The following is a 21378-nucleotide window of genomic DNA, read 5'->3' on the forward strand; positions in this document are numbered from 1 at the left end:
GTAATGGGACAATGACTTTAAATTATTTTTCCAGAGGGCCTGTACCTGGGCTGGGAATCTTGTCTACAAGGTAGTGAAAAGCGGTTTCTTCTACGCCACCACCCACAGTGGATGGTCACAGGTATTGCACATTCCATTCTCACCCACATTTGAGGCACAAGGAACACCAGGCAGTGGGTTGTATGTAATTCCCAGTGTCCACCTGTAGCCATCCCCTCTTCTTCAAGAGAGCATTTTAGAGTCTACTGGAAGTGACGTTGTTAAAGGACCAATCCTGAATCTGCCCATCTACCTACAAGTCCACGTTATCAGGGAATGTCTGTAACAGATGTGGAGGAGTAGCATTCACAATTACTTGATCATGACTTTCCAGCTGAGACTCACAAGGTTCAGCTTCTGCTTGACCTCAAGTGACCAGAGATCTGCAATGGCAGGCCTCTTCCAACCCCTTCCTCACACATGCAGAGCTGAAGCCCCACTGGTCCTACATCAGCTTCAGACACATAGAACAAGTTTAATATCTTTTTCTGAAGACCACCTTCCAAATGCTAAGTAAAATTTCCATCTCTCTCTTTCCTTAATATATTAAAGCATTTTAACGAAGTCTATGTTTGCAATTCATTGTAACTGGGTCCAGGGTGTGCAGGAAAAGATGGGTAAGCAAGGCCCAACCAGCTGAAAAAGGCTGAAGACAGGATCTCAGGGAGGTGGTTACCTTAATGCCAACTTCTCCTGTTAACCCAGGGAAGCCCCTGTTGCCCTTGGCTCCCTAGAGAAAAGAGGAAAGAAACAGATCAGAGGACACATGGATCACTCACTCCTCAGGAAGCAGGGCAGTTAGAACGCCTACTTAAAAAAAGACTGGGACCAGCTGATCTCTTGTCACAGCAAAGACGTACAATGGTGATTCTCAAATGTGGCTTTTGAAAGCCGTGGGCTACTTGTTATTTTATAAATACTTAGTGGCTCTCAAGAATCCTTCTTCTAATAGGGCTACCGTTTCCCTGCAGCCATGCATCAGGTCATGTCTTTACCTCAGTGCCAGGGAAGCCAGGGGCTCCATCCTTCCCAGGTTTTCCCTAAAGCAAAAACATGCAATTTAATAAATATGGGCAACTTGAACAACAACAACAAAAAAACTCAAAGTATAAAGTTATCTCTGGACCTCAGGCAAGAATGCTTGAGTGAGGTCCCTCTCCCAGGTTTAGAAGGAATAACTGGTAATCACAGAACACACCATGGCCTTCTCTTACCAGGGGAGGCACAAGCCAATCAGGATGAACGTTTAGACTCAAAAGAAGGAAGAAAGGAATTAAACAGCTAAACGTAGAGCTGATGCTGCCTTTTCTAAACTTGGATGAAAAAGTCAAGAAAGCACTGAGCTGAGGTGAATAAGGAAATCCAGAAAGAGGAAAGTTTTCTCATTTTATGTATCTGTTTGAAATATTGGCAATGCCTTAAACCCCAGATGTTCCTGTATCTAAATACATGAGTAAAAGATATATTAGGGTATCCAGACATAACATTTAGGTTAAGTATCACAATTTATCTTTCCTGACAAATAAAAATCATCCCAGTTGAATGTTTAATATTTTTTTCTAGCATATCATTTTTAGAGTTTTTGCACAATAGTTGTGTTTAAGCCTTTCCAAACTGGAGTTGGTTTGGGTAGTAGGCTTCTGTTCCTTCTGTCTTGCCACCATCTCTGGTCACACTCTGCCCCCACTCCCTTTGGGAAGCTACTTTTCTCTCACTCTGGGTACTTCTAATGGGGCTGTCAATCACAGTGGCATGCTGCTCCATTGGCTCAGCCAGTCATGGCACCCTTTCCTCCTGACCATAGCCATTCTCTAGAGCAAGATATATGACACAAGCTGTGGCAATCGGATTCATTCTCTACACAGGGAGAAAAGAGACCCCCTCTCTCCTCACTGCCATGAACCTGAAGTTGCCTGCTCTTATGCCTCATTCTTTCTCCCCATCTCCCCTGACCTGAGAGAAGATCATCTACCAGTGGAGAGGATGAGACTGACATGCAAAGAGATGTGACAGTGATATGGAGAGAGTGTTCTGCACATAGAGTTTCGGGCTCTGATGTTCTAGAAGACTGTATGGCCTTGAACATCTCAGATACTTGAGCAAATAAATTCCACCTCCTTAAACTTCAAAAATTTATTTTCTCTAACCTAAGCTATTTGGAATTAGGCATCTCATTCTTGCAACCTAAAGAGTCCCAAGTCCTGACTACTACTGGCTGCACATGACGCTGAATATGCAAATTTACCTGTGAGCCAGGTTCTCCAGGAGCACCCTTCTCAGAGCCGTAGGATTCTCCAGGTGGTCCCTGTATTAATTAAAGTGCTGTCAACTTTTACAAATTATTTTTTTTTACTTAGATTGCTTTTGATTAATTTGCACCTTCTGATTATTTTGCCATATTAAAGAATTCTCAAATAATGAGTCATCTTAAAGGGAAATCTCATTTATGAGTATTAATTAAAAACAATTGCTACAAAAGCAGAGTGTGAAGATCTTATACACGTAAAATAAAGCAAGGATTTCAACAAGAAATGGCCATAAAAATAATTCTGGTGTATTCATGATCCCTGAGGTCAAATGCATTTCAGCTTATAGTGAGATCTAAAGGTAGAACATCCATAAACGTATGCACTGAAGTCCTACTTTATGCATCACAGGAACAACGTGGATCTAAATGACCTACTGAGGGTCCAGGAGGTCCAGCTTCTCCCATCGCTCCCTTGTCTCCCTTCTCACCCTTGAGGTCCTGCCACAAAAACAATGCAAGGTCACACAAATGGATCCAACAAGACAACACTGGCAAAGTCCCCTATCTGTTCAACAAACTGGATTATAAACTACTAATGTAGCTTACGATAACAAAACCCAGTAGACCTTCCTGTTACTCACATGTCAAATATTATACCTGTGAACCTACTGAAAATATGTACTAACTTTTTTTTTTAGAGAGAGTATCTTTTGGATCAAGCTAACTTAAACTAATTTAATTACTGAATCAGTTTTCTTGGAGTGTATTCAGATTATTTTGAATATATTTTACTTTCATTTTTAATATACTAAAATTATTTTCTTTAGTGTCAATGCTTTTCTGATTAAATGTTATAATGAGAATCTGATTCATTAATTAGATTTTTTGGGCCCTTATTATGCTTTATGGATTAAATTTTCTCATGTGAGTCTTCTATTGTGGTCATCATTTTTTTGAATTGCAAACATTTTTCCTGGGTCAAATCTAGATATAAATTTTGCCAACAAAAATTCAGCCTCCCATTTCTCAGACTATGATGTTTCATGCTTATCAATTTGTTTTTGTTCAGTTATCTTTCTCAGGTCAATTTTTCTCCCATATTCAATGCTAGTTATTATTTTGGTGATATTAAATTTTACTGTGTTTTGTTTTAACTCTTGTTAGTTCTTTTTTGACCATTTAACATACCTGTATAATAATAGAGAAAGCTGGGTGTGGGGTGTATAGGAACCACTTCACAATTTTTGTTTTGTAAATTTAAAACTTCTGAAATCAAAGTTTTGAAAAAGAAAGCAAAAAATAATTGCACTTGGGGGGTGATGACTATAGGCTTTCTTTTTGGCATAATGAAGAGTGTTCTGAAGTTGACTGGTGATGGTTGTGCATATAATAAGAGCCACTGAATTGAACACCAAATAAGTGAATTGTATGGAATGTGGTATAAGTCAATAGAGCTATAAACTACTTAAAACTAAAATCTATGAACCATATACTTTAGTTACAAGGGTACAGTTTACGATCAATTAATACATGTATCAATCAAGTTATTATTTCAAGTAGTTAATAAGTTTAAAAGAGAAGGATGGCTTATATTTGTTTCTTAGTTAATCCACAAAAAGCCTGTTACCCACCTCCTTACTTCTTCATCCCAACTCCCAGACATTCAGGGTCATTCTAGTGTCTAGGATTGGCATATTATATTGTGGATTCACTTCTTTTACATAGTCAACCCAGTTCCATACCCTGGTGTTTTTAACCCTCCCACAGTGGAACCAAGACACAAAAGCTAATGTCACTATGATGTGGTCAAAGTGAGGTCTGGTGAGGAGGGGGGCCATCATGTCCTTGGTGTTACAGTGGTAACAGTGTCCCCTATGATAACAATGCCTCTCTAGCCCTGTCCTTAGTCATTACCACCCAACTGAGCCATATACCGTTTTATTATCATTCATTTAAAAATGTTCACTGAATTCCACACTAGGGATGATGGGGGAGGGGACTACAATGGTGAACAAAATCAGACTCTGGCTCCAGTTCCAGGAATCTTTAAAGCCACTTGTTTCATGTCTTCCTCATCTATTCCCAGGTTTATGAATGAAAGTTAGGGAAGGAATGAAACTTGGATGTTCAGGTTGGCTAATGGCTAGATGACAGAGCTTGTGCAGGAGACAAAAGGGAGCACAAAGACTTCATGCCCAAAACGGGAAAGATTACCCCCAATCACAAAGTTGCAGAGTTACCGTTCTGTTAGCTGGACCCGTCAATGTCACAATAACTGTTCCTGGTGGTCCTGGGGGTCCTGTTAATCCTTTCACACCCTAAAGACAAACACATCCAGTTATGTGAGACAAGAACATCCTCAACACTTCAACTTCACCGTGTTGGAAAAGTCTGCTATCCCTCTTCAGTTCTTACATAGACGATACATCAAACGAAAGCCTATTCATCTCAGCTTGACTGGTGTGGGCTGATATGCTACGGAACTTAAAAAATTTTTTCTGTGCTAATAAACCATGGTATTTACATTACCTGATCGCCTTTTTGTCCTATCACACTATCACCCATGTGACCCTGTACGAAAAAACAAAACCAAATTATTTAAAGAAAGAATAGTCTAAACTCATTATAATTCCAGTATTTGTAACTGAACATTCATATTTTAATCTTAATTTTAAAATTGCAAAAGTTATTTTATCTGTTTTTTAAAACATTTTATTTATTTATTTGAGAGATAGAGCTACAGACAGAGAGCAGGAGTGAGGGGAAGAGAGAGAGAGAGAGAGAGAGTGAGCAAGAGAGAGAGAGATCTTCCATACGCTGGTTCACTCCCCAAATGGCCACAATAGCCAGAGCTGGGCTGGTCCAAAGTCAGGAGCCAGGAGTTTCCTCCAGGTCTCCCGCATGGGTGCAGGGGTCCAAGCACTTGGGCCATCTTTCTCTGCCTTCCCAGGCCACACCAGAGAGCTGGATTGGAAGAGGAGCAGCTGAGACACAAACCAGTGCCCATACAGGATGCCAGTGCTGCAGGCAGAGGCTCAGCCCATTACGCCATAGTGTTGGCCCCATTATCTGTTTCTTAGAGAAAAACAGCAATATGTTTCTTAAAGAGGTAGAGTTCTTGAGGTACAGAATGCTTAAGAGAAGCTTAATATTTTGCTTAAGATAGCAAATGATGACATGAGGTGGTGTGGGGTGCGGAAGGGACCCAGCTCAGAGGATATTTTCTGATTGTACTACTACTGTGCTGGCTGCCTAACTTAATGATGGCTACATAACCTCCTGCTCTCCTTAACTGCCTACTTCACACTCTAATATATATTTTTTCTTAAAAATAAGAACATCATGATTTTGAAGTTAAAAAACAGAGAAGCTAGAATTCCAGCTACTTGACTTCGCTAGTAACTTAGTGCCATAAGTCTAGTGTTATTTTGCTTATCTCCAGTGACTATGGCCAATCCATCATGTTAAGTAATATCTTTTCTTTCATGCTCTTCATTATGCAGATTTTCCTTCATTAGCCCAAAAAAGTGTAGAAGAATCCAAAGATTTTAAACCTCAGCTCTTCCATTTACTATCTATTGGATAATTCATTTAATCTGAACCTATCATGCTTCCCAGGGTATATATGTGCTCAAGTCCTTAGGCCCCTGAAATCCATGAGAGAGACCCAGAGGAGGTTCCTGGCTCCTGGCTCCTGGCTCCGGCCATTGTGGCCATTTGGGGAGTGAACCAGTGGTTGGAATTTCTCTCTCTCTCTCCCCCCCCCCCCTTTCTCTTTCTCAGCTCTGCCTTTCAAATAAATAAATCAATCTTTTTTAAAATTTATAGCATAAAGCATGGGTTGACCAGTAAGGCCATCAGCAATGGAAAATCTACAGATTGAGAATCCTTGCCTTTTCCTTCTCCTTAAGTCTTTTTATTAGAGGTCAAGTTAGTGCAGTACTGGGAAAGAAGATGCAAGAGCTGCCAGCCACACGCCTTCCTGGCTGGGAATCCTTGACAGGGACTCACATGAACAGGGCCATGGGGGTTAGGAGGTTCACGTGGATACAACACATAAACTGGGATCTACCTTAGGTCCTCTAGGTCCTGTGACTCCGGGAAGACCCTGGAAAAACCCACAAATTAAAATTATAACAGGAAAACTACCCAGCCAGAAATGTCTTTGAAATACTTTGTGTTGGAACTAATTAGTTTACATAGTCCATAGCCATGGTGACTTCATTCATACTCACAAAGAATCCTGGAGGGCCAGGTGGGCCAACAGGCCCAGGAAAACCTGCAGGGCCTGGGAAACCCTTTAAATGAAGAGGAAAAGAAGAGTCAGCTTAAATTTATTTCTCCCTTAAAAAGAATTAAATGCTTTAAAATATTTCAATAAAATCAGAAGCGCATACCACCTCCCTTCCAAGCGGCTTTGGTCAATGACATTCAATACCAGAATGTGTGCTGCTTGTGTAACATTGCCAGAACCATCCTGGTAAGTCTGTTGCCAGGAAACTGACCACAGCAGGTGCTTCCCTCAGAAGTTTTCGACATTTTGCTTCTTGCTCTCTCTCTCTCCCTTCTCCTCCCTCTGTCCCTCTCTGTTTTTTGGATATACCTGGTCTAACTTAGGGCAATCTGCCTGTCCTTCCCATGCCTACAATCCTCTTTCCCCAGATAACTCCGTGACTCACCTTATCTTTCTTTACTATCTTTATGAAATTGTTATCCTACCCCTTAGATCTTTGCCTGTCCAAAGTTGTAATCCACCTTCCCGGCATTATTTTATCTCCTCAGCACTTGTTACTGTCTAATGTATTACAGAGTTAATAATCCAGCACATAACCAATATTCCTTTTATAAATGAATGTACATTACTTTATGTTTAGCACTATTACAATGACTAGTAAATAAATGACAATAAATGAACGTCTAAATATCTCAGACTAAGACTATACCCTGTTACTAGATTCCCTGCTTTCACCATTGAACACTTACATGTTCCCTAGGCAAAAAAGCCAGGAATCTTTTTAGAATCTTTTCTCAGAAGCCTATAATGGCTTCTTACTGCATTGCTCTTTTACAACTTCCAGAGCCCCATCTGACTTCCACACTCATCCTGAGTTAACCTGGTTCACGCCGTATAGCTCAACAACCTCAACTCAAACTCTCATCAGGAAAATACCCAATCTCTAACCTAAGAACTTCCACACATAGTTCTGAACTAAGTGAAATATTTCCTGGTTAATTAACCTGGAAATTAGTCCTTGTGGAGTCAGAGGATCCCTTTAAATTGCAAAATAAAGTACACACAGCCCCAAAGGTAGTTGTATTTCTTTTTACCCATTCTGGGTAACCCTCACACAGAGAGGTCAGTAAGTCAAACTATTCAATGGGAGAAGGTTGTGCTTAAATAAAGCCCTTTTGTGGACTGGCATGAAAATTTTAAAATAGGGCTGTGGTTTAACATTAAAGTTTTCAACGACATTCATTGTTTAATACAAACTCATGCTCAATTTTAACAGATTACAGACTCCTTCTTAGACTCAGGGAGGCCTGGGTGACTAAGACTTAGGAAGAACTTAAAAGATATACACACAAAATCACGCTCATATATCAGCATCATGCAATTTCTTTTTTTCAACTTTAAAAAATATATGGAACAAATTGCATGTATTTCATATTCACAGTTTTAAGAGCATAATGATACTTCCCATCATACCCTTCCTCACTCCTACCCTCCCTCCTCCTCCTTTTATTTTTCTTTTAAATTTTTACAATGACATACTTTCAATTTTCTTTATATTTAAAAGCTTAACCATGCATGTAATAAATAATTCAACAGGTCCTAAGTAGAAAAACCTCTGTTTCTCAAGAGTATAGATAAGGGCTATAAAATTAATCAAATCTTATAATGTCAATTTTGCTCACATACATTACTTTTTTGTACTCTGTATATTGGTTACCACAAACTAGGGAAAACACTAGTCTTTTTGGGACAGGCTTATTTCACTAAGCATAACGGTCTCCAGTTGTATCCACTTTGTTGCAAAGGACAGAACATACAGTTTGTTATAAGATGAATGTTTCAGAATGAAAGGAGGCAGACCTAACACGACAAATATGTATTTCTATTAAAATTTTCTTAAGAGTGAGAAACAGAACAGCAGGGAATGGGGTAAATGAAAGATGGAGATGATAGAGATGGAGACAGAGCGGGAGCCTTTCTTGGAAGGGCAGTACCTGAAATCCTGGCATTCCTGGCAACCCAGGGTCCCCTTTTCCACCAAGTTCTATATCTTCTCCTTTAGCAGGAGCGCCCTTAAAAATAAAGAAGCTCAGCAGTCATCATCAGTCATGATATTCTATTTTCAAAAAGCCCTCTAAATGCTTGTTGAAGGTCACACTGCTTCAAGGATAAAAATGATTTCCAGGATAAATACCGAAAGATTTAGGAGCTTTTGTTATTCCATCCTGAAGAATTCAAAGCACTTTTGGATTTCCTAAAAACTGAAGATGCACTGTAGAGGGGGAGTGACACAGGGATCATCAAGCATCTCCCGACAGACCAAAGGTGGTGGCAAAGCTGGACTTAGAAGGTGGGGCCCTGACCATGAGGTCGCATCTTTCCTCCTGGGCCCATTTCCCTGAGGGATGACATAAGACCTAGAGGCTGTTCAACAGGGATGCATGCCCTGTCCCAGCCACTGTGGCCTCTGAGCTAGTAAGTCATGGATCATGAGATCTGATTTATAATGGCTGATATCTCATTACTTGTTAGGAAATTTTCTTTCTTTACTTGGGAGACAGAGAGGGACTTTGAGAGAGCCCACTGCTGGGTCACTCCCTAAATGCTCACAGTATGGGACAGGCCTGAAGCTGGGAGTGGGGAACTCCATCCAGGCCTCCCATGTAAGTGGCAGGGACCCAGATATTCGAGTCATTACTGCTTCCCTCTAGGGTGCACCTCAGCAGAAAGCTGGAATTGGAAGCAGAGCTGGGCTTACACCCAGGCACTCTGATATGGGACACAGGTATCATTAACCACTAGGCCAAACGCCTACCCTTCATGTCTCATTATTTGACACAAGTCCATTTCGTGTGTACAGCTAGAGATTTTCAGTAAGAATATTCCACAAACAACTTACCTTTTGTCCTTTCAGGCCAGCAGCACCCTAGGAAAAAAGCAGCATATTAGCAACTACAGGCAAATCAGATGCACGTACTTCTACTTTCTGCTATTCTGCCCCCTCTCCCCGCCCAGTGTTTCCCACCGGCTTTTAGACAGGCTCAAACCTGTCCTTTGAGCCAAGCAATTTTCTCCTCTCCAATCCTCTTCTTTCATTGCACCTGTAAACTTCGCACCCTGTTCATCTCCCACTTGTTTTCTGTTCCAAATCTGCCTCCTGCCTCCATTCCATTCCCTGCTAAGGTCAGCAATGACTTTGATGTTTCAAAAGCCAAAGCCAAAAGTCAGTCTTCATGTTATTGGACTTCTGGTCAGCATTAGGTAGCTGTCTGCTGCTCCCTTCTCTGAAACATATCTTTCCTAGGCTTCCATACTCTACCCCTCCTGGTTTTCTTTCTGTTGCTGAGGCTGCTCCTCATTCTCCTTGACCTAAGTCTTAGCTCGGAACCCCTTGCCTCCTCACTCTCACTCCGAATCAACAAGAGCCTGGGCCTTTCTTCTGAGCAAATCCAGCTGCCTATTATGTGTTTCTGTCTAGATACCTCAAAAGCAAAACAAAATCTCCAAATATAAACCTGGACTTGTAAATGTATTTAATCATGCCCTAACTATTAGCTGACTGTCTCCTATTGGCTCCCCAGTCTTCCCCAAGGTCACGAAAGATTTGTGTACATGGCCTTATGGAACAGACTACTTTCATCTCTACTTTGTCTCTGATGAGGAATTAGAAATGCAAACTTACCGGGACCCCTGGGTAGCCTGGTGTACCTGGAAGTCCTGGGAAGCCTTGCTCACCCTGGAAGATACACAAAGTTTGTCCTTTTTCCTAGTTGTTCAGAACAGCTCTTCCGATGTCTTCCCTGTTTCTCTCTTCCAACCTTGCAGTGATAAATCTAAGCAAAGTAACCCAAATTCCTTGTGGCTACTGGGTCATGAGGCTGAAGGCCAGAAAATGGTTATCTTAATTGAAAACAGGATTAGAACCTACTGTTTCTCAAATTGTGCATAAATGGCAAAGTCTAATTGTGCCAAGAACTTTTTAATTGCTGCTTCCTTAAAGCTTTAGTAATTAGTTCATTCATGGCCACCATTCTAGGGGAAAAGGAGAGCACAGTTGGAGAACAAAAGGAGGTGAGTGAACCTTGAAAAGGCCAGTCATCCCTTTCCAGACACTAATTTTGCACAACCTCCAGTGAAAATAACCAGCTCCCTGCCCCCTCCCTGTGGGAGGACAAGGGAGAACATCCTTTAAAAACATTAGAAAGCAAAGAATAGGGAGAAAGAAACTGTGACAGTTTCGGGTTCAAAATCACATTGTTGGTTCCAATCTTTCCAGGAAAGCCTATTTCTAACTCACTGCTACTTGATTTGTTTTTCCAGCAGGCACTGAGCAATCATCTTCAGTGTGCACAGTGCTTACCTTAGAACCATTGCATCCTGGTACACCAACAAGTCCATAAGGCCCAGCATTGCCCGGGGTGCCCTGGAAAGAGAGTGAATCTCAAGGACGAGGCACAGTCACAAGGCCCTGATGGAGGCAGAAACAGCCAAGAACAGGGAAACGGACCAATCTGATAGCAGCCAAAGTTCAGCTGGCTGCATAAATAGTTAAGGAGTCAATTTAAATTATGGGTTTAGATATAATTTTAATAACACAGTGAACAAAACAAGCCAATTAAGAGGAAGACTTATGAAGCAAGAGGTGTGTAATTTGCATAAAACAAAAGGCTTTTCTATGTGACATAAAGTATCTTAACCTGCTGCTTTTAACCAGGGAGAAGGAAAGGGAAAAGCAAGGGAGGAAGTGTGCACAGAGGTCACCTTATGAGTCTGTATTAAACAGTCATTCTATTGCGTTCTGTACTACCCTACCCTACCCTACCCTATCCTACCCAGCCCATCCTACCCAACTCTATCTTAACATCTACCTCATCCTTCCCTGTCCTGTCCTACCCTACTCCCTATCCTATCCTAACTATTTTACCCTATCCTGTTCTATTTCAGGAAATAGGATCTAACTCAGCTGTCATGCAAATCCAAACTCGAGTATAATATGTGATTTTTGCAATGCCATTGTGTTCACATGATACATACATAGATATTCCCTTGTGCTATTGCTCCCCCTCCCCCAAAGAAACCTTTTATTTAATGAGTCTAAATTTCATAGGTACAACTTTAGGAATATACTGATTCTTCCCACCATACCCACCCTCCCACCCCCACTCGCAGATTTATTGTTTTAACACTTTTATTAAGATGAATTTACATTTAAGTTTTTCCCATAACTTACTGGAAGTCCAGGAGGACCTGAAAATCCTGGTAATCCAGTTACTCCCTGGAGATACATAAAAAAGGAGGGGGTGGCGAGAAAAACACTTTAAAATCTCACATTCATGGAATTTTAAGAAGAGGTTATTACAGTTGTTTCTGGCTTTGAGGGATATAGTTTTAAGGCATACTTTGCATGAGTAAAGTGCTCCCCCTTTTGTGAGCAGCTTAACAAAGATTTTTGCAATATTATTACCACCCAAACACAGCACCTCCACCGCCCCAGAAGATTCCCCCATACCCTTTCCGAGTCAATTGGTACCTGCTTCCAACATGGTAACCATTATTTTGACTTCTGCCATTGCATGTTAATTTAACCTGTTCTTCATCTATGGAATCACACACAACGTAATCCTTTCTGATATTTGTTGATTGTTTTAGAAGAAGAAGAAGATTCATCAAACAATCCCGATGGACTGGTTGGATTACTAACCCTCACACCTTTGGGACCAGTGAGTCCTGGAAGTCCTGGAGAGCCCTAGACCCAAGTGAGAAAAGAAAAGATAAATGCCATGAAATGTATTTGACCTAAGACATACATTCAACTTTCCAGTCTTAGTCATACACTGCTGTGGTTATTTCATTGTCAATAAGGTTTGATTGTTGGCTTGTTTCTCGGGAGCTAAAATATTTCTCAGAAAAGGCAAACCAAACATTCACTCAAACCCTTACTGAGAGTTTGTTATAAGTGCAGTCTTACCTCTCCCTCCTGCCCCACCACCAACCTCCCAGGTCTACGGATTCCAATCTGCATGTCAACATAATGCAGGTGGTTCTTCTGCACATTAAAATCTACAAAGCACTGCTGTAAAAGCCCCACATTAGCCAGACAGCTGCTGAGGTCTGATAAGGACAGATAACACAATGACAGTGGCAGACAAGAATGGCAACCAACGTTTCTGCCCATAAGAAACACTTTATGAAATAAAATGTATCCGATGTGCATAAGCAAATAAATAGAAAGTAGGATTGCCTGAACCAGAGATAAACTTGCTTTCAACACATAATGGATGTGGCTTTGAGACCCTATTTCTTAGAGGATAACCTTAAATGGATTGTTTTAACTCGGCCATGTGATATAAAAGTTCCTTTGTCCAACAGCTGTTTTTATCATTCCAGAGAGTTTCAGTGTGGTTTGGTATTTTCATTATTTGAGAAAAAGATTGTTAGTCTTCTGAGATTGGACAGTCAAGGCCAAAGTCAGCCTATCCTGTCTGAAGTGAAATTCCTGGGAGCATGGTCATGTTCAAGGCCATTCCCTTCTCTGCAGGAGGCTATCTGTGCTATGCAGAAGGCAGAAGAATGGCTTGCGGATTTTGCTTCCCAATGTAAATTTTCTCATACAGAAACTGACTTTAGATAGGAAGCTTATAAATCTGAAAACCTTTTTCCTCAGATTTTCATATCCTCTAATTGTTTGCCCTTGGTCAAATTATCTTTGTGGCTGTGTCTATAAACTCTACATTAAAATACGAGCCTGGGACAACACAGCACAGAGATATTGTGGATTAATTGTATGGAGTGCTTGTGTATCATATAATCCGTATTAAGCATTGTGTGCTTACAACTATTCTTTTCATGTATTGCTGTATCCTAAAGAAAGGCTGGTGGGGACCAAGCAGAGTGGGGTGCAGAGAATGAAATAAAATGGAAGGAGTTGGCATTAGGCTAGTTTAAGTCCAGAGCTGAGTGACAACCTCATTCTCCCAGAGAAGTGGAGGAACATCAGCCCCAGAGGAAGTCAATGAAATGTTCAGATCCTGGCTAGAATTCAAATGACTTTTTCAGAATTAGGATAGGGAGAAGAAATGGAGGAAGAGGACACAACAGGAATATGATGGAAATGGAAATGGTAAAATTACTGGAAAACAGCAAGCGTTTGCATTTTTGCTATAAACTGTAGGTGTGGATTTATTTTATTGGTTGCAAGAGTCTGATTCTGGTATCATACATGCGACCTAATAAGAAATACGTATTTGGTGCCTGCCTTGGAGGTTGGCACAAAACTCATAAAACTCTTCTAATTTCCTGAGTGACTGGAGTGCAAGGGTCCCCTTTTGCTGTAATATTGTCTTTGACACCAGTTGCTGACATAGAGCTCAAATCCCCTGCAATTTCTCCAGAAAAATGGAGAATTGTTGGGTGTGAGAAGAACCGCATTCTCCTACCAACACACAATACAAAACCAGGTTAAACACTGATTTTGCTATCAATTAGCTGTGTGTCCCAGGACAAATGATGTGTTCTGAGTGTCAGTTTCCTCATCTGTAAAATGAATACCAATGGGAACTGTGTTGTAAGACAACTTAGTCATGATTTAAGGGATCAATGTGAAGACTAAATGAGATACACTGTGGAATAAATGGCCCAGTGCCTGGCACAGAGTAAATATAGAGTACTTTGACTTTGGTTATCATTTAAATATTCTAGATATTCCTGTAACATATATTCCAATGCACTCCAGGGTTTTAAAAAGACAGTACTTAGATGGCTTATAATTATCTTTCAGTTTGCTAGTTAGTTTATAGCTTGCTGCAGGGCGGCAGTCAGGGGAGCAAACGTGCATGCCTGGGTGAAGTGTAGGGGACATCCTCAGCAGGAAAGAGCAATCAGCAAATCTAGTGGTTATGCAGTTCTCTAGTAAATTCTCCAGGGTATTTATTTCAACAAAGCCCTTTAGGATAAAAATGGATGATGAGCTAACAGGGCAGCAGGCTCTGTAAAAACCTTGGAAGCCCAGACGTTTATGAGACCAGACAAGAAAGAGGAACTAATGAAGAAAGGGAGCACTGAGGAGATAGGGAGGGAGAGGCAGGGAAAGGAGCATCCCAGGATTACAGACAGACAAAGCCATTATTTTAAAACAACACAAAAGCTATGTTTTTGAACCCACACAGTTCAAAACTTAGCAGAGGGAGTTCAGCTCAGAGATATCTGTTGTCATTGGCTGTGTGAAGGTCACTGGTGATCAATCTTCATTAAGAAGACAGGAGTGGAGAGAAGCAGAAGGCAAATTATCCCTGGCCAAGGAGAAAGCAGGAGGTGAACTCTAGGGAGGCTGTACAGCTGTTCTTTTAAGAAACTTGCCCAAGAAAGGAGAGGTTTGCAATCCTTTGGTTGCAGGATCTAAAAGACTTAGAGAAAGTTTTATAGTATGGGGAATTATTTGCACATTTAAGGACTGAAAAAGAAATGGCAACATCAAAAGGAAAGTGGGGATGTGTGGCCAGGGAGGAGAGACACCTGAAACAAGGTCCACTAAGAATCCTAATGATCCAAGTACAGGTGGATGGGCAGGTCTTGAATGGAAGGTGAGACGAGCTCTCCTCTCGTGTTGGAGAAAGGAAGGCAGCAGCAGGTGTCGATACTGTAGATGGCAGTGGGGAAGGGGTCTGAGTACTGAGCTTAAAGATAGTGATGATTGCTTGCAAGTCTTGGAATAGCATGCTGTTCTGAGGGCCTGGGGATGGTCAGAGAGCAGGAATTTGCCATGCACACACCACTTGGTCAAGATGTGCAGTTCTCTGTAGGTCCTCGGCAGCCCATGGGGTGAGCAGAAAGAAGTTACGTGGGCTGGGGATTTCCCAAGCTTACAGGATAACATACCTTGAGTCCCTGGGGTCCGGGCAAGCCTTCAGGACCTGGGAATCCTTTCTGGCCAGGAGAACCAGGGGGTCCAGGAAAACCTTTCTCCCCCTGTTGAAACCAAAACAAACAAAGAAACACACAGAACAGCCACCACCCAACAATAAACACATCTATAACCATTGTATTCTCTTCTCTATGACTTTGCAAAGACGTTTTTCCTTGTTTCTTTCTTGGATTAGAAATAATAAGTGGTGCTCAGTAGTGTGTGCATAGGCACCTGGAAAAAGATCAGTTGTCAGAATTTATCTTTCGGCTGCAAAGTGCTGGCCCTTGGTCTTGCAGAAACTCTACTCTTTCCCCTATGGTGGAGCTTTGCAGGACAGAGGTTAAAAGAGAAGGAATCCAGAACTAGGGGGAAGAGCCAGTTAGAACAACCCAGATTAGTGGAGTGTGTTTGCTGAGGGACGGAGAGAGATGAGAATGTGTTTTGGGAGTGTGCATAATTGCTACACAGCTTCCAAGGAGCCACGCGATGCAGGGTATGAGTTCTAAGCCTTTCCTGATTACACAGGAATTAGTAATGTAATCTGCCCTTCATGTAGGAGATGCAGGAGAGATATCACGGGTGAATGAAATAGTTTTTAGATGATGATATTATGAGGAAGTCCCTGGTACAGTGTGTCAAAGTACTCTTGGCCCAATGGTTGATACAGTCCTGCCAACAAATAGTCCTCCCGAGGATGTGTATCCTGGGATTACTCTTTATCAACAAAGGCCACTGGTTGATTCTGTCAGTTTAGTGACACAACTGGCAAATGAAAAAGAAAAAAAAAAAAAAAAAAGAGAGAGAGAGATCAAGTTGGCTCTTTTCCTCTGTGTGTGTGTGCACACACAATAACAAGAGGAATAAAGGAAGCTAGACCTCCTCACTACTCAGATACTTTCGTTTGCACCGGAATGGCATCCTGGGAATATGTGGGACTCAATAAATGCTTCCTGGTGCCAGATGAACTGCAGAGCAGGGCTTTCTAATGTGAATCTGAAGGCATTCCACTCACAGCTTCAGGAAAAAGCCTAAATCAGTGTGAACTATTAAATAACTCAAAATTAATGTAATAATTATAATTGACAGAAAGAGCATACAAAAATTGTTTTAAAGAGCTTCAATATGTTCTCTTAAAAAATACTTTCACATAGTCACCCTTCGATATTGTTAAACACTTAATTAGTGTCTCTGAGGAAAGGGCTTTGTAAACAAAGGAAAAACTTTAGTTCTGGCCCTGTCTTAATTATCACAAATTGCAAGTTAATGGAGCGAATTAATGAGATTTCACGGCGTGCCTTTTGTTCTTCAACCCTGCAGCAGAGCGACTTGCCTCGGCTCCGTCTCCGCCTCCAACAGGGTGCCGCTTCGGAATGCCGCCACCAGGGGGCGCTCCGGCACCAATGCTGCCGGACAATGCTGAGGCCTTTGGCTGTTTATTTTATGTCAAAGTGGCTGGACCAAGCTGGTTTCATTTCCTCTCTGGTGTTTAGCAATATTGTAAATAGTACACACTCGGCGGCTTCTCATCAACTTTCTATTTCACTAAACTGCCACTTACTCTTTCCAGATCGAGAGAGTTGTTACTTAGCTGCCAGTGTTTATACGAGCTATCAGAAACTTCCTAGAGGACTTTTTTTAAAAAAAAAAAAAAATAGGTTAATGTTTATACACAATGACTTTAAAACTGCGGGTGGGGAATGGCACAACAAACTGCTGCTCTTTCTGCTACTGACGCAAGGCCAGTGCAAACTACGGCCTGGGCCCTGCAGTGAGAAGCAGTGAGCGTGGGCTCTGCTCTTACCTTGTCCCCTTTGGCTCCCTGGCAGAAGCACTGGCCCTGGGAAGAGGGAGAGAAAAGGCTTTGTTGAGAAGCAGCTCAGTAAGTCGCGAATCACGGGGCTGTACCAACACACGTGTCTGTCTCCGACCCCTGGGTGCTGGGCTGTGCTGGGAGGTTGAGGGGAGACCTCCAGAGAAAGGGGGCAGAAGCTGCCAGACCTCCCATTCCAGGAGCCTGACCCTGTGTGCTGGGGGAGCCTCAGTCATGCATTGTTGAAAAACACAAAGTCAGCTTGCCTTTTTTTCCCAAATAACATGCATAGACCCATATGAAACGCTGCTCCTGTGGGTGAGAGGTGGTTTCAGATAGTCAAGTTCTTAGCTTCAATGTGATGTTGCTATGTGGATACGTGCACAGATGCATGATCCGTATCTACACATGTGCTTTACGTGTGCAGCTTACTTGGATATGTTTTTGTGATTTCTTCTAGAGCTGATTCTAAGGTTTTCTTTTCCTGAAATAATGTTCAGGACCGAAAAAAGATGACCAACACCCATTATGTGTCTTAAAGGAGAACACATTCACTAATACTAATATCAAGATACTTAATTTTAACAATTTTTAATCTAATAATAATCAATTTCTTATTAAAGTTAATCTGTGAGCTTCACTTTGACACATGCGCACCCTGGTGCATCTGGGCACATCCTTGCTTTAATGAATGTCAATTTAAAAATCTTTGTCAACAAAGGAATAAAGAAAGACAGCTTTAAGTAGTACATTTTCAATGTTTTGACACACATGATATTTTCTATGATTACATATTAATCCTTGTCTTGACTTTTTTTCCTTCAGGTAGGTTAATATTAACTAAAAATTAGTTTGTTTCCTCAGAAAAATATATTAATGCCAAGCAGAAGCAGGGTAAGTCCATGAGATATGCTGGCTGGCTAGTAGTGAAAATAACAAGAAATTGCCATGGGTGTAATGTTTGTGCAACCAAGAAAACAAACCCACTTGAACAAAACTTTAACTGTGTTTCCTCAGCCTCGGGCTGCAGGCTTTGGTGCCGTTCAAGTTGAAGTGTGCAGGACAATTTTGAGCCCTCACCACATCTAGGTAGCAGGTACCTGAGTAGAACGAGAAGTAACTGCCAGAGGAGAGTCTGTCCTCTCCCAAAGCATTCAGATATCCAGAAGAGACTGAAACCTTCCAAGCTGTTGGGGTCATTAAGTCACAGCTTGATGTATTTTAACCTTGTCTTTCTGGACGTTAAACATTTATGTTCATTTCAATCACGTACTTAAGTACCTCCACTAAAGCAGCAGTTCTCAAAGCATAGGTGTGCAGGGCTGCAACATCAGTGACCTCTGGAAACTTGTTAGCAGTGCAGATGTTCAAACCTGTGCCATCCGCTCAAGCAGAGACTCAGAGGGGGTTCTTAGGAACCTGTGCTAACAAGATCCCCAGCGGGGTTTGTTGTCTGCTCTAATTTCTAGTCTTTGTAGGATTGAGCTCATATTCTTTTAAGAAATGAAATATTTTTAAAGATTTATTTATTTATTTGAGAGGCAGAGTTACAGAGGGAGACACACACACACAGAGCACAGAGAAAGAGAGAGAGAGAGAGAGATCTTCCATCTACTGGTTCACTTTCCAAATGGCTGCAATGGCTAGAGCAGGCTTGATCTGAAGCCAGGAGACAGGAGCTTCTTCCGGTCTCCCATGAAAGTGCAGGAGTCCAAGCACCTAAGACAGCTTCCACTGCGTTCCCCGGGGTGCGTTGGCAGGGAGCTAGATCGGAAGTGGCGCAGCTGGGACTCGATCCGGCACCCAGGCAGAGGCTTAATCTGTGCCACAGTGCCAGCCTCAAGTTCATTTTCTAAATATTTCTGAACACAACATCCTTGCGACACTGATTTGCACATGGATTCTGTTTTCCTTCATGATGTCCTTTCTTGTGTCATTCCAAGAAATTAGCTGGATGTGTGTGCCTTCTTCTTGGGTATGCTTTGGTTACTGATCTCAAATGAAGGTCACTGGAAGAGAGGGCTCCTGGGGGCTTTTGTTCTGGAAGTGTCAGCCCACATGGACCACTGGTCCCCGCTGCGGAGGGACCAGCATGCTGCTCCCACACAACATCTGGAGGAGGCAGCAGGACCCAGGAGTGAGGGACCAGGTCTTAGACTTGCAGGCATCGGCTGCTGGGTGAGATGCTGAGGGGTCTTGTGCTCAAGTCTATGTGGAGGCAGCTCTCGCTCTCCTGACTCCCAGAAGCCACACCGCAGAGGGAGTGTGCACATCTGTGGCCAGGGAAGGAAGCAGATTGGGAAGTCTCTAACCGCTCTAACCCCTGTCCACGGGGCCCATGGGACAGGCTTTACCTACCAGACGCTACTGAAAAATGTCAATCTTAGCTTGAGCAAATAAGTGCTTCTGATCTGCTCCAGACTGGGTCAGGTTTACTTTTCTTCCTTCCTCCTTTCCTCCCTTCCTCCCTTCCTCCCTTCCCCCCTCCTTCCTCCCTCTCTATCTATCTATGCACACACACATATATTTAAATTTGAGGTAGATAGGTAGATCTCCCATCTACTGCTTTACTCTGCAGATGCTCATGATGGCTGACACTGGGTAGAAGCCAGATGCCAGGAACTCAATCCAGGTCTCCCACATGGGAGGCAGGAACCCAACTACATTAGCAGGAAGCTGGAGTCAGGAGCCAAAGGTGGGTAACAAACCCAGGTATTCTGACGTGGCTACAGGTGTCTTAACCAGCGTCTTGACTACCAGGCTGAACACCCACCCCATTTGCAGGAGTATATTTAATGCATGTGCTAACTGATGACTGTCCCATGAGAAAAGGATTACTCAGTGTCTTTCACATTGGTGTCCTTGGCATATAATATGTCCCGAACAAATCTTTGTAGATTGAGCAGGCAGGTCAATAAGAGTACGAACAGCTGGTGGTTTATTTATATCCATTTAGACTTGGATTTGAAGGTATTTGTTGTTGTTGGGCTATCATGCTTATGGTGTTTTCTGTATGTATGAATTATGAACTATGGTTGAAATAGCAAAGAACAAAATTAGAGGCTTTGACTATTATAATGCATGTTGAAACTATCCTAAGACTAATTACTTACTAGTTGCTTTGATTTAAAATGATTTTTTTGGGGGGGTTGGGTGTTTTAGCCTGCAAGTTAAGATGCCCGCATCACACATTTGAGTGCTTGGGATTGATACATCCCCCCAGCTCCTGACTCCAGTCTCCCACTAGTGCAGATCCTAGGAGGTCACATTGATGGCTCAATTAATTGGGTTCCTGCCAACCCTGTGAGAGATCTGAAGTATGTTCCCAGCGCCAGCTCCAGCCTGGCCCAAACTTGGCCATCATAGGCATTTGGGGAGTGCTCTGTTTCCTTCCCTCTGTCTCCTTCTCCCTGACTCTGCCTCTCAAATGAAAAGTAACAAAAACAATTTAGGGGCTGATGCTGTGGCACAGTAGCATACACCTCTATCTGCGGGGCCTGAATCCCATATGGGAGCCAGTTTGAGTCTCAGCTGCTGCTCTTCTGATCCAGCTCTCTGCTATGGCCTGGCAAAGCATTGGAAGATGGCCCAAGTCCTTGGGTCCCTGTACCTTCGTGGGAGACCTGGAAGAAGCTCCTGGCTCCTGGCTTCAGATTGGCCCAGATCCAACAGTTGTGGCCATTTAGGGAGTAAACCAGTCGATGGAAGACCTTTCTTTCTATCTCTCCCGCTCTCTGTCTTAACTCAACCTCTTAAATAAATAAATAAAATCTTCTAAAAATTTAAATTTAAAAATTATTTTGGAAAAATTTTAAACCCCCAGAATAGAAAAACAGCACTCAAAGGTAGACTGCACACATGACACTTCATGTATGCAACTATATTCTTATGCAATTACATTATTCCTCAAACTAAGAAATCAGCCTTCATCCAGTAACTTGAGTTTACTGGTTTCTAAATAAGAGCTTCAGCTTTATACAAGACCCTTAATGACCACAGAAAACAAAAAGCTGCTTAATTTTCAGCAAATCTTTCATTTTGTACCAGAGATTTTGTCTCCATCCACGTTTTCAACCTGGAATCAGTGCATGAGGTCTGATCTCCCCAAGTGGCTCTCACAGTTCCAAGAAGCCTTAGGCTCCATG

At 42.1% G+C, this 21378-nt stretch overlaps 1 protein-coding gene across 7 annotated transcripts in view; it reads right to left on the bottom strand.

Annotated features, from left to right (window-relative positions):
- COL4A3 (collagen type IV alpha 3 chain) overlaps positions 1 to 21378 on the bottom strand; it is a 155089-nt gene that overhangs the window by 68417 nt on the left and 65294 nt on the right. For 5 of the 7 annotated variants that reach the window (XR_016231407.1, XR_016231406.1, XM_089328920.1 and 2 more), the window contains exons 2-17: positions 17225 to 17260; positions 15396 to 15485; positions 12223 to 12267; positions 11752 to 11796; positions 10882 to 10944; positions 10204 to 10257; positions 9421 to 9447; positions 8516 to 8593; positions 6523 to 6585; positions 6360 to 6395; positions 4817 to 4858; positions 4528 to 4605; positions 2723 to 2785; positions 2285 to 2344; positions 1035 to 1079; positions 716 to 769 (exon numbers count right to left, since the gene is read on the bottom strand). Coding sequence is in view for 3 of the 7 variants with exons in the window: in XM_089328920.1 (XP_089185046.1) it covers positions 716 to 769; positions 1035 to 1079; positions 2285 to 2344; positions 2723 to 2785; positions 4528 to 4605; positions 4817 to 4858; positions 6360 to 6395; positions 6523 to 6585; positions 8516 to 8593; positions 9421 to 9447; positions 10204 to 10257; positions 10882 to 10944; positions 11752 to 11796; positions 12223 to 12267; positions 15396 to 15485; positions 17225 to 17260 (879 nt within the window). In the remaining 4 variants the exon portion in view is untranslated. Of the gene's footprint in view, positions 1 to 715; positions 770 to 1034; positions 1080 to 2284; positions 2345 to 2722; positions 2786 to 4527; positions 4606 to 4816; positions 4859 to 6359; positions 6396 to 6522; positions 6586 to 8515; positions 8594 to 9420; positions 9448 to 10203; positions 10258 to 10881; positions 10945 to 11751; positions 11797 to 12222; positions 12268 to 15395; positions 15486 to 17224; positions 17261 to 21378 lie in introns of those variants that run through there. The other 2 variants (XM_051849086.3, XM_089328922.1) reach the window with 1 other exon arrangement.

Source organism: Oryctolagus cuniculus, chromosome 3 (genome assembly GCF_051225735.1).
Source record: "Oryctolagus cuniculus isolate XC-2025 breed Fujian yellow rabbit chromosome 3, ASM5122573v1, whole genome shotgun sequence".
NCBI classification, from domain to species: Eukaryota; Metazoa; Chordata; class Mammalia; order Lagomorpha; family Leporidae; genus Oryctolagus; species Oryctolagus cuniculus.